The following is a 15,705-nucleotide window of genomic DNA, read 5'->3' on the forward strand; positions in this document are numbered from 1 at the left end:
TCTCATTCTATAAATAGTTAAAAATATTTCCATGCATTTGAAAAGCCCGTGCTTTACAATTCTTGAGAAAGAAATAGAATCATCTTTGGAAAAGCTTTGTATTTGCATTGAAATCCGCGAGTCATTCCTTGGAGTAGTGCTTTTTTTCTGACGGTACGCCATACTGGTACCTTTTTATAGATGAGAATAGAAACTAATAATGTTTTATTTAAACGAAAGAAATGTGTGTGTGTGTGTGTGTGTGCATATAACTACATGGATACAAACGGTCAAAATCTTATATACATCGGCATCCTGTTTACATGTTATCATGAGAAGAGTTTCCGGGGAGATATAAACAAAAGAGATGAATGAAATAGCGGGAGAGAATAAAAGAAGCCACAGAGAGAAGGAAATGGGGAAAGAAGAGAGATGGAGAAAAATAGAGAAGTGAATGACAGAAATAGAGATGCCAGAACAAAGAGAGAGAAAATAGAAAAGTGAGAGGAATTTAAAAGAAAATAGGCAGAAATAGTGAAGGTAGAGAAGAAACAGAGAAAATGGGAAGGAAAACAGAAATGAAGTAGAGCTGTAGGGAATCTTTCCTTAGTGGAAAGATCAAGAAATTCCCCTTTGACCCTCACTGTGAACACACGAGTTTCTATGCTAGACACAATAACAAGCCAAGTTGAAGAGTACCAGAACCTTTTTTTCCCAGAAAAAAAACTGCCTTCAAACTTATGTAAAGGAACAAACAACGACAAAAACTAAAGTGATAGTGGTTTCTTTATGGAGGGGCCACAAATGGTTGACAGTCATAAAGAAGCACCAATCCGTTAGAGATTAATTTTAAGATATACCCGCATTCTACATTAGTTTTCAACTATTAGTATGATGGTTTGGCAGGTTATATTCAATATTTTAAAAGGTTGGGTAAAGCTGGTACTGGATAGAAATCTAAAATGAATCTGAGCAGCATATCGTATCTTGTATTTTAAATTTGTCAGTTTTCTTTTGTCCTCCTCCGTAGCCGAGCGGGTTAAGGCGTTCACTCGTCTTGAGATCGTTCGCTGCGGGACGGCGTAGGTTCGAATCCGGCTCTGGTCGGAATTTATTCGGTCTACGTATAGGGCCGGTGGCAACCCACCATCGTGAGGAAATTGGGGAGCTTCGAATGAGTAAGCGTAATCCGGTCACGGAAACCTACTATAACGGCTGGGGATACGTCGGGCTGACCCCCCGACTATTCCAATACTGGTTGAAGATCTCCACGCTTAGAGGTGACGAAGGAAAGCGTGGGAGGGAGACCGGCAGTCGGTAGGTACGCCTAGGCTCTTCATGGGCTGTTGCGCGACGGATTATTTATTATTATTAGTTTTCTTTTTAGTGTAATTTAAAAGGGGTCTCTCTTTTAATTTCCTTCAACTAATGCTTTAATATTTTCCTTATTTCAGGTCCCACCTCTTGGAGTTTGGCCTCAATTAGCATCTCAGCCAGGAGTGGTGTCGCCACCCCATGTACTTTCCATGGGGTCAAGCTTAGTCGATTCTTCCTTGTCCTACCCTTCGAACTGCATTGATGTTCAGCACCCATCACTCTATGAAGAAGCGGAATCTGATGGACCAAATTCCTTGAACCATCACTCAGCCTCAGGTGCCCCTTTGCCATTAGTTGTGCCGCCCGACCCAAGTGAACTTCCGTTGCCGCAACTAGTTTTGGGTACTTCCCTCTCGAAGCCAAAGTTCGATACTGTGGATCCAACGGAAGGTGACAGTGGATCGACGGCTGACAGTTTGGACTCGAGTGCAAGCCAGGATTTCGGAAGCTGCCACAGTACTCCCAGCAAGAACAAAAGTAAGTTGAATTTGATAAACTAGGGCTAAGCTGATCCAGTTAAAAACTGCATATCCCGGAACCTCTATAAGAAGGAAACCTGTAAATACGGAAAAAAAAGTCCCCAAAACAGACCGATTTTATACCTGAAAATGACCTGCTTAAGGCGGAAACCTCCTTAATGCAGAAACGGAACACCCAACAAGATGTTTTTATTGTCAGTAAGACAGAAATTTCTTCCTTTATTTTTTCGATCGTAAGAAAACAATGCAATACTGTAAGTGGAACATGCCTCTGTTGCCATTCGCTTATCGGTAACATTGTCGATATGAAAGAATGCGCTACGATACTCATAGCTGTTACGATTCAGTTTCTTTCTTTCATCTCTTACCCCTCTTTCTCCACCTTTCTTTGTCAATTTCTCCTCTGTTCTTTCGTCATGTTTCTATTTTTCTTGTTTCTTTCTTTTTTCTTCATTTTTATCTCTACCAATCTTTCTTCACCTCTCTTATTCCATCTTTCAATCTTTCTCTTTCCCTCTATGCACATCGCGCTACGATGCCAGGGGTCCCAGGTTCGGAAACATACATAAGCACGTACTGTACGTTCTTACAGTACTGTAAAAAGTGTACCAACATATTGTGTAGTTACATAATTGTAATCTCTGCTATGCTTATTGCGACTGTATCGCATTTTTCTTCATGTACGTACATGCATTAGTACTCTACATTATAAGTAATGCGAAATGTAAATCTGTCTTTCCATTATTTCCTGCAGCGCTCTATACTGTATTTAAAGTCAACCCTGTATAAGAAGGAAAACTGTTAAGACGAAAAATTTTGCTCAGAACCATCATGTTCCGGGATAGACAGGTTTTACTGTATATCAGTATCGTCCAACACCAGTGGCATCTGTATCAGAAAGTATCTGTTGAAATTTATTTACTGTTACCGACCAATACTTTTCCAACATTTTCATCCTTTCACAGGCTCCACAAGAAATGATGCAAGACACTTCAGCGGAGTGTAATTGTTCTGGAAATTATTCCTTTAAACTAAATTTTGTGATATGTAATTTAATATTCTGGTGTAATTATTGAATATTTTAAAAGAAAAACCTTGGTATATTGATGCACATAAGAACGGAATACTTCAACACTAACAGCAATCAATTTTTTTTTAACAATCTGTATTGATTCAAAGTGGTATCAGCTCAACCCTACTGAAAACTTAGAAGTCGTGAATATGGTGATTGTATGCATGTTAAATACAGTGAAACCCCGGTTTTATGTTTCATGATTTTACATTTTCCGCATTTTGTTTTTTCAGCATGGTCCCCTGAAAAACGTAAAATTGAGGTTCCACTGCATTTACAATTATTGGAAGTAGTTCAGAAAAGATAATTTTTTGGTTTGGAAACTTGTCCCCCCCCCCCTTATTTTTGTCAAATTAATGATCCCACATTAGTACAGTGGGATGCATAAGTATTACCAATCAAATTATCCATCTTTGTTTTATGCAATGAGTGCTTCAAGAATTGAAGCAGGACTCCAAACAAGCTTCTGACCTCCTCTGCACCAGCATACGTAAAAATCCATTACTTAAAGAAAAAATAAATAGTCGTGGAAACCTAATGTTACAACAACTATTCTTGTAGACCTCTGCAGATTTCAGTGTACCTGCAGTCATTTTATTGGAGCTTAAGCATACCTATATCACTTTGTCCTGATATGAGGGTCACTATTTATATTTTGAGCCTAACAATGAAAAAACAGGAATTTGGCATTGAAAACTGCTTTATTGTTTTTCGAAGTATTCTCCTTTATGGTCAATACACTTTTGCATTCGTTCGAACCATTTGTCAAAGCAGTTTTACCAATCTTCTTGAGACACCTCCATAATATGGTTCTTGAACGCATCAACGGCATCTTCCGCCGACGGAAATCGTTGTCCACGCAATTTATTCTTGACATTCGGGAACAAGAAGTCATTGGGTGCCAAATCGACTGTACGGCGGATGACCCATCAATTCGATTTTTTGACTGTTCATAAAGTCGGTTGTTAGACGAGATGTGTTACAGCTTGATGAAGAATGATCCGACGGCGTTTGTTTGTTTTCCGTATTTGACCGAAGACCTCTGGCAAACAAATTGTTGTGTACCATTCAGAGTTGACCGTTCTACATTCCTCTAAAGGCACAGTTGCCACATGACCAGTTTTCCCGAAAAAACACATTTGTTTCGATGTGCTTCGAGCGCGAACAACTTTTGTTGGATTGGGTTCATCTTGAAACACCCATACAGTCGACTGCCGTTTACGTTCCGGCTCATATGCATATATCCATGATTCGTCACCTGTTACAATCTTATATACGTCTTTTGAAGCACCACGATTGTATTTATTGAGCATTTGTTTGCACCAATTGACGCGAGCGTCTTTTTGAGTTTTTGTCAAATTGTGTGGGATCCAACGAGAACATACCTTTCTCACAGCTAAATGATCATGTAATATTTTATATGTGCTGGTGGAACTAATGCCTATGGTTGCTTCAGTCTCACAGTATGTCACATGACGATCTTGCAGTATTAGGTTTTGCACAGCATCAATGTTTTCTTGAACAACAACTGATTTTGGACGACATTCGCGAATCTCGTCGGTTAGCGAATGGCGGCCACGATTAAATTTGTTATACCAGCGTTTCACAGTGGCAAAGGATGGGGCTTCATCGCCAAATGTGGAAGTAAGTTGATCGATGCACTCTTGTCTTGATAATCCACGTCGAAAATCATAAAAAATCATCGCACGAAAATGTTCATGAGTTAATTCCATTTTATTGTTGTCGTGCGATCTCCAAGGCAACATAAACACAAATGAAGCTATTGACAAAACATTTGAAGTATGTTATGGTCAATAATGCCAGACGATTCCGTGCAAACGTCAAATCGCACCTAACTTCAATCAGTGTTGCCAAGGCTCAAAATATAAATAGTGGCCCTCGTATGAATGTTGATGTTATTGTTCATTCCCACAGATACTAATTGAACATCATAGCATTTAAAACTTTTATCAGAATATTTATTTATCAAATGTTAATATAACTATTCCATTGGAGCTATACCACATCAATCTATCAGTTCTACTTTACAGGTGCAAGAAAACTAAATGTGTGATGAGTAGAGCCTGGAAGTTCAGGCATTTATTTTCGTTAAAATAGGCAGGCAAAAAGGCATTTATAATGTGGAAAATAGGCACTAAAAATAAAAAAAGGCAAAATAAACCGAAAAAAGGCACATTTGGAAGTCGCTTACTTTTATCTATAATTTCTGGCAAAATGTTAAAATCTAAATTGGGAAGAGCATTTCAATTTTCTCCGTCTTGATTGCACATAACTACAAGGTGTTTTTTTAAGTTCTCAACATTCATTGATAGTAGTCTGTCAGAGAGAATGTTTTCATAATACAAAATGATCTTTCTACTTCGACGGAAGTTATTGGAGCATACATAAAACAAGCTAATGTAGCTGGACTCATTTCGGTAACAGCATTTTCACCTTTTAGAATATCGCAAATTGTTTTCAATTGTTTCAAGTCCTTATTTGCACTCACTACCCGTTTGCACTTTTCCGCAACAGCTGACCCCTTTTCTCCTGGCACTTCCATCATCTGCTGCATAGATTCCTTGGAAGATTTTCATGGATGCTATAATTATAATTGTCTCTGGCAATGCACCATAATGTGCTAAAATTAACCTGAATAGCACAGGTGTCTTTTCACTTCACGAATTGAAGCCGCTTCATTTTCTGGAAGAGCATCAATCACCTCACTGATTTTTTGAAGGTTGTTAGCATAATATATAGCTGCTGATATCCAGGTTCCCCATCTCGTCAAGACTGGTTGCTGAGGTAAACTAAGCTCAATCGCAACTTCCTGAAATTTTTGGGTTCGAGAGGGAGATTTCAGAAATATCTTATTTGTGTTCGAAATCAACCTGTCCACTTCAGCAGTCAATCATGCACAAGAAATGTTAACCGAAAGGCAATATCCTAGCTCAGCATGAAATACACTTTTCTCCTTCAGCAATGTTGAAACATGCGTGAGTTCAATATTACTTAAATAAGGCGAAAATTATTCACATAATAAACGGAAGAAAAATAAATGCCAACAATGTTTTTTGGGAGAAAAATAATTTATATACACATTTTTTTAAAAAAATGTCAAATTTCATTGAAAAAGTCAAAAAAGTCATTATAATCAAAAATAGGCAGTGGGGTCCCAAATAGGCAAAATGAAAAGGCTTCCAAAACATTCGAAACGACATAAGAAACGTATATCCGGAAAAAAATTATCAATAAATGCAGTAGATAAAAAGAGGCATTTTGCCAAACTTCCGGGCTCTAGTGATGAGCATTTTGTGTAGTTTCCAGGATATTTAGAGTAACAATAACATACTTGAGAGTATGGCATTTCTTGCTACTTTAGTCAGTGCTTTCAAATTTGCATTCTAAAAATATATTATAAACAATAAAAGTTGGAGCACTATAGAATGGTCAGGAAATTCATTTTAAAATACCAGGAGTGAGAACTGAAGCTCAAATTTGTTGTTTCTTGCAACTTCAGGCATTCATTTTTCATTTCCGCCTGAAGAAATGCCCAGAAATGAAATTCAATTTTTTAAAAAAACACTAAGTGTTGTTTTGAAAACTTGTAGGAAAGTGACATTTTGATGTGGTTTGGGAGAGAGGGGGGTGAATCCTGAAAATGACTGAATCTATTTATGGAAATACTGAATTAATAACACCCCGCGCTTCCTTGTTTTTTTTTTAAAACATATCTACATACTGCACAACAGCCTTCATTTAATTTGCAACAAAAGTTTACCAATAACTGTGATAAAATATAGATTGCTGATACATACCTAACAAAATGTACATTAGATATTAGTTTTTCTCATGTTACTGAAATGTGTAAAAATTGTAGTTCTGCTAGGGATCGAACTTGGGGTCTTTGTCATTCTGTGCCCAATCACTTCCATTGGGGCTCCAAGTCAAGCTCTAGCTGTCAGAACTTAACATCTGTGTAAGTTTATGATCTTCAAGGTGTCAAATAGCAACAAAATGTGGAGTACATCTGGAATGAACAGGTGAACACCAGGACTGACCCAATATCAATACTTTGCAAAGTATCTACCAGTCATGATGCAAACTTAAAGAAATTATGCTTGTGGTCAAGAATTTATGCTTTTTTCTATCACAATTACTGATTGGTTGCCACTTTTGGCTAGTCTTAAAGATGAGGATGATTGATGAAGTGATGATTACAAACATATATGGACAATGCAACACAAGTCCCACACAGGATCATACTGGCTAGAAGACTAGATGCCAGAGCCTCGCTGGTCGCAAAATGCAAAATTATGATAATTTAAGCAGTGCCTTTGTATTAAGTTGTGACTAGGATTTATTCAGCTTTTGTTTCTTAAGAATTATGATAATTACATTCGTGTACGTGTGATGTTTCTTTTTGTTTTCTTTTTTTTTTTAAATATCAAGACTTAAGCGAGTTACTAAAGATATATCCGCGAAACTTACTTGTAAATGTTCTATTAATTTCGGTGGCTTCTGCCACCATCCACTTGGGAACTAGATGCTTTACTGTTAGGTTGACTTCCGGTTCCTGTTGTTGTTTCCTCGACTACCACTATGGGTGTTGGTGTAGCCATTTCATCTGCTGCGTGCGATGGGTTTGAGCTGTTGTAATAGCAAGAGCCAAACATGATGAGCCTGACCGCTGTCAATATTCAGCTCGTGCGGAAAGTGCATAATTGCATGTATCTCATCATGTTTTGCTCCTGCTATTACAACAGCTCAAACCCATCGCATGCAGCAGACTAAATGACTACACCAGCACCCCTAGCTGTAGTCGAGGTAACAACAGGAACCGGAAGTCAACCCAACAGTAATGCATAGAGTTCCCAAGTGGATGGTGGCAGAGGCCACCAAAATTAATAGAACATTTACAAGTAAGTTTCGGGGATATATCTTTAGTAACTCGCTGAAGTCTTATATTATCAACCGCGTTGTTTATTCCCCTCAACATGAAAAATATTAAGTGAAGTAATGTGGCCATTCCCCATCCAGGATGAAGTCTGAAGCATTAGTTTTTACATGCATTAATCATTAAAACAAGTCTAAATGTCTTGCTAAAGTACAGCTTCAGATTTCTTCTTAACCAGACCTTTTGGTAGGGGTTATTAATTAAATAATAAATATTTTCTTAGTTGGTAATTTCCAATTTTATCTAACTAAGGGTCGATTAAATAAGGGTTAAGAAAAACAATAAAAGGTCAAGAAAAAGTGAAGAATTTTGTATTTGAGATTTTGGTAGACACCTGAAATATCCTGGTAATTATGCAAAATGCATTAAAAAATGGGGTTGTGGGGAGAAATGGATTTTGTGATTTTAAAACGTGGTATAGTTCCAAGAGTGCCAGTGGTATCTGGCCAGTCCTCGTGGGTACTAATAGTTCCATACGCCTACTTGTATCTATCATGTGGAAATTTGGCCGGTATTTGGTTGTGGGGGAATGATTTTGTTTTATTTGCTCTGCTCTGAAAGTCTCTTAAATTCGTCTTGTCAGTTGTTGCACCATGGCATAGGGGTGCACAACCGACAACACATGGGGCAAATGATGTACTGTAACATAAAGTTTGCAAGTATGTTATGTAAACAAATATACATACATATACGTAGGGGTAATATGTGCCGTGTAATATAATTAGGGGTGCAGGGACTTCGCGGACATCCTGTATAGCTAGCTCAATGTAATTATTTTTTCTCTTTGTGTTCTTCCAGGAAAGAGAAGATTAGCTGCACAGTTCAATACGCCCATGCAGCTGCCATAAGTGGAATAAAGACTTTCGTGCGTGCACCATGTATATTCGAAACTGCTGAAGACATTCTCTCGTCTGTACATTGATAATTGCATGTTAGGCATAATGAAATCGGGATTCATTGTTTACGGTTGAGGTAAACATTGTTTTGGGAATGAACTGTAATTTGTGGAAAAAAAAGAAGTGTTATCTTTTTTTCTTCTGATCATCATCACGGTTAATTGTGTCCATGAGAGTGACAAAGAGTGGTGTTGTTTTACTTGGGCAGATTTCCTTTATACTTGGTAGGTACCCCAAGTAAATTTAAACAAAAGTATATTTTGAGGACAAATGAATTAACTCCTGGCCACAAAAATGAAGTAATTTTTTTAACTGTTGTCAATGTACTTTGTTTTCCAGTATTATTTTCTGCTGTGGGGTTGTATTTGTGTGTGCGTGAATTGTGTGGGTGCATGTATTTTAGTATTCAGAAAGGATTTGATTATATATAATGAAGTTAGAACCTGATTGTCCTAAATGAAATATGAGGTAAACAAAAACTGGAGAGAGGCTGATTGCTACGTTTGTGATATTTGTAGAAAGACTTTTTTTCAATGGTGTGAAATGTGAGTGCATGTGATATACTGCAGCTATATGGACATAGCTGCCCTTTCGCTTCCAATACATGAGGAAGGTGTATTGGTCGCTCTTTATAAGATACTTTGTTTTTGAGCAACTTTTTTATACTGCAATTTATTTATCTTCTTTAGTAGTGTTTATGTAAGTTACAGGTATACTTATTAAAAAATTGTGTGGCCCCCGAAATGATGTTTAGGAAATCACCTCGCCTGATTTGTTAAATGTAAATAGTGTTGTAATCCATTCCTCAAAGGAAACTTTGTTTACTGGTTGTGGTTGAGCTGTGGCTGCTGCACAGTTTAAAGAAACAGAAAATGATCCACAAAAAAAAAAAAAATGTCCATATTATTTCTTAATATTGATTACTTAAGAAAGAAAAAGTCTTATTTTGGAACAAATAAATGTCATGCATGCAATTCTAGTTGTTTCATTATAAAGTATAATAAAAAATGTTTTGAATACATTGGAACCTCGATTTTATGCTTTTCAGGGAATGAAGTTGAAAAACCTTAAAATGTAGGAAAATTATATGCGTACAACCTTTTTCTATGTTAGGACCACCAAGATTGAATGTACCGGGTGATCCAATTGAGATGTCAGAAAAGTAAACGTTTATACACAAGAGATTAATGTACGTGTCTCCGAGCAGCTTGTTGTAATATAAGCAGAAAGGATACAAGTTTCGAATGAGTGGAGGTTTACAGATTTCAGTCACATAGCGGTGCTAATGTGCATGGTAACTAAGGTGGTGATCACTGCACACCAGCGCACAGTGTGTCGCATGGTATGCGAAATTTGAGTATTCCATACATGCTACTGCTGCCATGTATCTGAAGTCAGTAAACTTCCACTCATTCGAAACTTACATCCTTTGTGCTTATATTACAGCAAACTACTCGCAGATATGTACATTAACCTCTTGTGTATAAAGGTTTACTTTTCTGACATTTCAAATGGATCACCCGGTATATTGCGGGGAAAATGTACAATCAGGGTTCCACTGAAATGATTTTACAGATGGGACATTAAAATTGAGAATGGCATTTCAAACCCTGAACAACTTCATTATGCGTTATGTGGAATATTTCAATTCTTCTTTAGTGATTGTCATGTTGGGACTTTTAACTATGGTACTGTATTTGTTTGTTTTTTTATGCCAACATTTCAGACCTGTTCAGTTTCCATTTTCAGGGTAGTGTGTTCTTTATGTACGAAGCCTTGAAACACACAATGTATTTGAGGAAAGGAGTCAGTATGAACAGTAATGCCTGGAAGGATTAATGAGTGGTGTCCAAGGCTATAACTTGTCTAGGTACTCTATACAGACAGAATGCTATAATGGTGTGAACAAAGGCTTCCCTGAAGATGGAGACACAACAGTCTTTAAAATGTTGGTATAACCCCTTAATACCAAGGTGTGAAATGTCACTCCAGGTATTTTCACTAATGCAGAACCATGATAATTTTTAATGTAAGATTTTTTTGGTGTATAATAGGAGACTTTTAGAACATACTAGGAGTCATACATGCATACATGCGGTCATATTTTCTGTAGTGGTTGACGAAGTCCAATGTTTTAATGCACTTTACATTTACAGAAGCATGTTGTCAAGAGCCAAATGACTACTCGAAGGTGCCAGTAGAGAATAGATGGGAATAGTTGCAGTGTTGTTGTCAAGGATGAACACTGAAGTATTCAAGCTTGATTTTTAAAACTACGATAGTCAACACACATTGCTTTTATACAGGGTGTCATTTTAATGGCGACCACGGAAACTTATAGAGGACATCAAAACAAACAACATTTCTCAGTAACATTTTTCTCCTTGGTGCAACATTTCGGCGCTACAGTCGTTCAAAAAAGACAGTTTTGCCACCTGAATGCTGGCAACCACACACAACATTTGATTGCATTTGTGACGTCATATCCCGTCCTGAAGCGATGCGTACCAGGGTTGCCAGGAACACTCATATTCTGTGAAAAATGACATAGCTACAATCAGCCACATTATGTACCGTAAAAGAAAACGACAAAACACGTTCTTTAACCTAACGAAGTAAACAAACGACACGAAAACTGGTAGAAAGAAAACAGAATTCAAGTGGAAGTGGTCATATCGAATTTTGTATCAGCTTACATTTCAAATATTTGCAAATCTAGTTACCAAGTTGGCATCTACAATTTAGTCTATCCACTTCGTCCTTCTGATACTAGTTTTCTGTGACACACTGAATAGATGACAAAATACTAGAAATGAAAGAACTCAAAATTCCAAAGGTAAGCAACACATAATATAATGTATATTCAGTGCATTATGAGAAGTGACAAAAATGGTTGAAAACACAGGGATATAAGTAGTAGTAATACAAGCTCTCCGACGACTGTGTTTATGTATGCAGTGGATACACATGTAATAGTTTACAACTATGAACAGGACAGTATATTCGTTACTGATTCATTATTACGTTGTTACTGTGGTTGTCCGTGTTTTAGCCGTAATGCAACAACGTAAACTTCGGATACTTTGTTATCAGCACAAAAGTACCACAAGGCATCTGGACACAAACCTGTAGATACCAATCTTGCAATGAGATTTGCATATATTTGACATATATCTGGGTGCAAACAGCCACATGTAAGCTGCAAGTCCAATAAAATGTATTGTTGTTGATATTGGACATGTAGGCTGAGACAAAATCCGAAATTGACACTTCATTTTGAATACGTTTTTACCATTCTCATATCGTTGATTCACTTTCCCTTTCCCCTGAGATGACTGCTGACCTTCTGGCTGGTAGGCTGTGATGTTCGGTCTGCTGGACGCGTTTCTCGCTTCGTTTTACACTTAATCACATCATTGGTAGTTTGTAAATTTTCACAAAATTTGTGTGTCCCTTGCAACTCTGCCGTGCGCTGTTTCGCTGCAGGAAATGTCACAGATACGATCAAATGTTGTGTTGGGTTGCCAGCATCCAGGCGGCAAAACAGTCTTTTTTGAACAGCTGTAGCGCCGAAATGATGCACCAACGAGAAAAATGTTACTGAGAAAAGTTGTTTGCTTTGATGTCCTCTATACGAATCTGTGGTCCGTGGGCGCCATTAAAATGACACCCTGTATATTATATGCAACTTTGGCATTAAAACATGAATATATATCAAGGCAAAAATAATGCCTCGGTTTTATAAGTAGTTAATATTACACAAAGGAAAATATGGCTGGCATGACATTTGTCCCAATATTGCATATCATGTATTTTTTACCTAAAACATTAAATCAATTTGTTTAAAGACCATGTGTGTCCATTTGGTAAAGAATATACCAACCAGTAGTATAGATTTTGAAAATATACAAAAGGCTTTAGTGGAAAATGTATTTTTCAGGTGCATTCATAATTCCACAGTATATAAGTCAGCTGTTCTTGGAACTGATAACATACATAAAATTTAATATTCTTAAATCTAGTGATATATTTGTTGATTGTGTTACAAATTGTAATGTAACTTCATACTCATATTTAAATCTGTTTCAATGTTGCTGCTTTTCACATGTTGAAATCTTCATTTCATAGTAATTAAAAACAATTCCACATTTGATATTTTTTATCATGTGGTTGTTAGTGAAGGATCTATAAGGAGCTGGTAACACTGGGGACTGACTGCATGATGGAAAGACTGGATATGGATATTTTGTAGGCTCCTTACTTAGCCTACAACTGAAGAATTATAGAATGGTTTGATCTATAATTCGAAAATAAATCTTTGAAGTCTTGGAGGAAGGGCTTGTGACATCTTATAAATCATGATGATCTGTTAGAGGGTGAATTTCTGTTTTCATGAACTCCAAGTGATTACAGAAATTGCCATTCTGGATTAAATATAGGGACGTATTATCCATAAACATCCATGCCCACAGAAGATCTTCAATGTTCAAAAGTGCAAGATTGGTGTTTTTTTAGAAATCCTTCTGTAGTGTGATTAATATATTTATCACAATTAAGTTAGTTACAAGTAGATAAACACCTCTCAAGTTTGAAACCCTAACTCCTCTATACTATACCTATTCATCTCATTGAAGAAAAGTGTGTGGATATTTGAGAAATAAGACAAGTTGTTCTTATACAGAGGCTTAAATCAAAAATAACATTATTAGTCAAGATTTCATAAACAAGTGTAAATAAGTTTCTTTCGATTTGTCAGTGTACAGTCAATTGCAAAGATAATGGTACACAAATTGTTCACAGCTATTTTCACTACTTCTTTATTCTAAATCCTGTGTTGTTTTAAGGAATATGTTTGTTTGAAGCAGACATTGTTCTCTGCTTATTCAAGTCTTTATTTCAACGCATTGCCATCACATTGTGAAAATCAGGCTGAATGAAAATCGTGATGGCCAATTCGCCTGTTGGGTGTACTTGCAACTTGGTGGAGGGCTGAAAGTTTACAAATACATACACACAAATATATCAGTCAATTCAGCAATGGGCATTCATTTGTCAAAACTGATGTGTCTTCTCTGACAAGGCAAGCAAGATATATTACTGAAGTTTCCTTCTATTATTGCATACGAGTATTATTTTGTTGATTGTGTGTGCTGGTGCAGATTTTGTTAACAGCTTATTTTGAGTTTTCTTTTAATTTTGAAGCTCTTTTTGGGTGAAGATGGTGATGGACAGTTTGCAGATTCCATTATACACCAATCCTATAATAGGGTGTGTGATAGGGAGATGATGGGGGGGGGGGGGGGTCGGTGGCATGTCTGTTTGTGTCATCCTCGTAGACTATAATACCAAATGCCATGCTCATACTCCTAGCTCAGATAACTTGAAAATGGATCACCAAACTTTTTTCCATTTGCTTGACTATTTTCATTTTTTTTAAAATTATACATTCCATGTTGTTTTAAATAGTGGAATTGTGTTGTCCTTTACTTACTGGTATTTTCATTTCATTGTCATCACTAGAGGCTGGATTTGTATGCAATTACATATTCTATTCCTTTGTAGATACATACTTTGGAAAGGAAAATGTCAACGAATTATATAACTGATATGACTTTGTACAAGTTTTGTTACATTGATTGATTGATTATGATTTACGTAGCTTATCTTAGGATTTAATAGTGGAGCAGCAGAGATCAAGCCAAACATAGATCACAACTAAAAAAAAAATACCAAGAGATTTGATAAACATTCGTAAAAGACAGTGAATGGTTTATTCACTGTCAATGTGCTGCAACAAGTTTTTGCATCTGCAGGCTGTAAAGGATTGCTTGAATCACCACGTGGCAGCCCTTGGCGGAACACTTCCAGTCTTGTAGTGTTGTCCAAATGGTGGCATCTTGCTCCAGGCAGGCTCATAGCTAGAATTTGTCTGGGGGGGGGGGCTTTGTAAACAGTGCAATTTTCAAAAGTTTAACAGTATTAAATGAAGGTAAATTATGTGTGTGGGGGTCAATAAGTTATATGAAATTTAGAAATATCATACAAATACATTTTTTCTATATCTTTTAAAATATAGTTTTTTTTTTTTTTTAAGTGTTGACTGCTACTTACATCATCCCTCACTACGCACCCCATGCTACTTTTGATGATACAGATATTTAAATCGCAACAAAAATGCACAATATTCAATCATAGTGCCTACAATACATTCCACCCCCGGCAGAAGCAATGAAACTCCACTTTGTTTCCAAAACATGGGAGCTGTTGACCTTTGATGCAGATGCGGAGGGAATTTGCATGATGACATCCAAGTCACAGATTTCTGTCGAAACTGGAGTCCACAACAGGGGCAGCGAACATAGATAAAGAAGCTGCCCTATGAAAGAACCTTCTAGAGAAGAAAATCTTCTAAATACCTGCCCCTACTTATACTTCTTCTTATAAATAAGATGAACAAATGTATTAGCTGTTGTTCATGTTCTGTGGATTTATCCTTCACAAAAGTTATATCTGATGTATATATTTTTACTCTTCACTGCAAACAAATTACAGAAAATAGTTTTGCCTAATATCAGGGGGGCTGAAGGTGGTGCCCCTGGCCCCTGCTTGGCTCCAGGTTCCTCTTAATTGTAGTCTCTCCCTGCTTGGCTGGTTTTGGGTTCTTTTACTTCTTTCAGTTATTGTCCTGGTCACTTTTTTTTTCTTTGTCAATTATTTATAACGTGTGTTGCTTTCAATTCATGCATTGTTGAATAATCTCCGAGAAATATTACACTAAATTTTAAAATTATTTTTACTCGTACCTACAAAGCATGCTTACTATTAACATGTTTTTTTTCGCTCTACAAACATGCATTAATATGTACATATTAATAGTGTTTATATCAACAGACAGGTATTATTAATGTTTCGACTTTAGAGTTCTTCACGCATCTTCTACAAGAA

General features: G+C 36.8%; 1 protein-coding gene across 4 annotated transcripts in view; it reads left to right on the top strand.

Annotated features, from left to right (window-relative positions):
- Marf1 (meiosis regulator and mRNA stability factor 1-like protein) overlaps positions 1-9,734 on the top strand; it is a 127,436-nt gene extending 117,702 nt beyond the window's left edge. For all 4 annotated transcript variants that reach the window (XM_083110916.1, XM_083110917.1, XM_083110915.1 and 1 more), the window contains 2 exons: positions 1,434-1,833; positions 8,663-9,734. In XM_083110916.1, coding sequence (XP_082967042.1) covers positions 1,434-1,833; positions 8,663-8,712 — 450 coding nt within the window. In that variant the 3' untranslated portion in view covers positions 8,713-9,734. The remainder of the gene's footprint in view (positions 1-1,433; positions 1,834-8,662) is intronic.
- Positions 9,735-15,705: the final 5,971 nt, after the last annotated feature.

This window comes from Lepisma saccharinum, chromosome 24 (assembly GCF_977018435.1).
Source record: "Lepisma saccharinum chromosome 24, izLepSacc3.1, whole genome shotgun sequence".
In the NCBI taxonomy this organism is placed as follows: Eukaryota; Metazoa; Arthropoda; class Insecta; order Zygentoma; family Lepismatidae; genus Lepisma; species Lepisma saccharinum.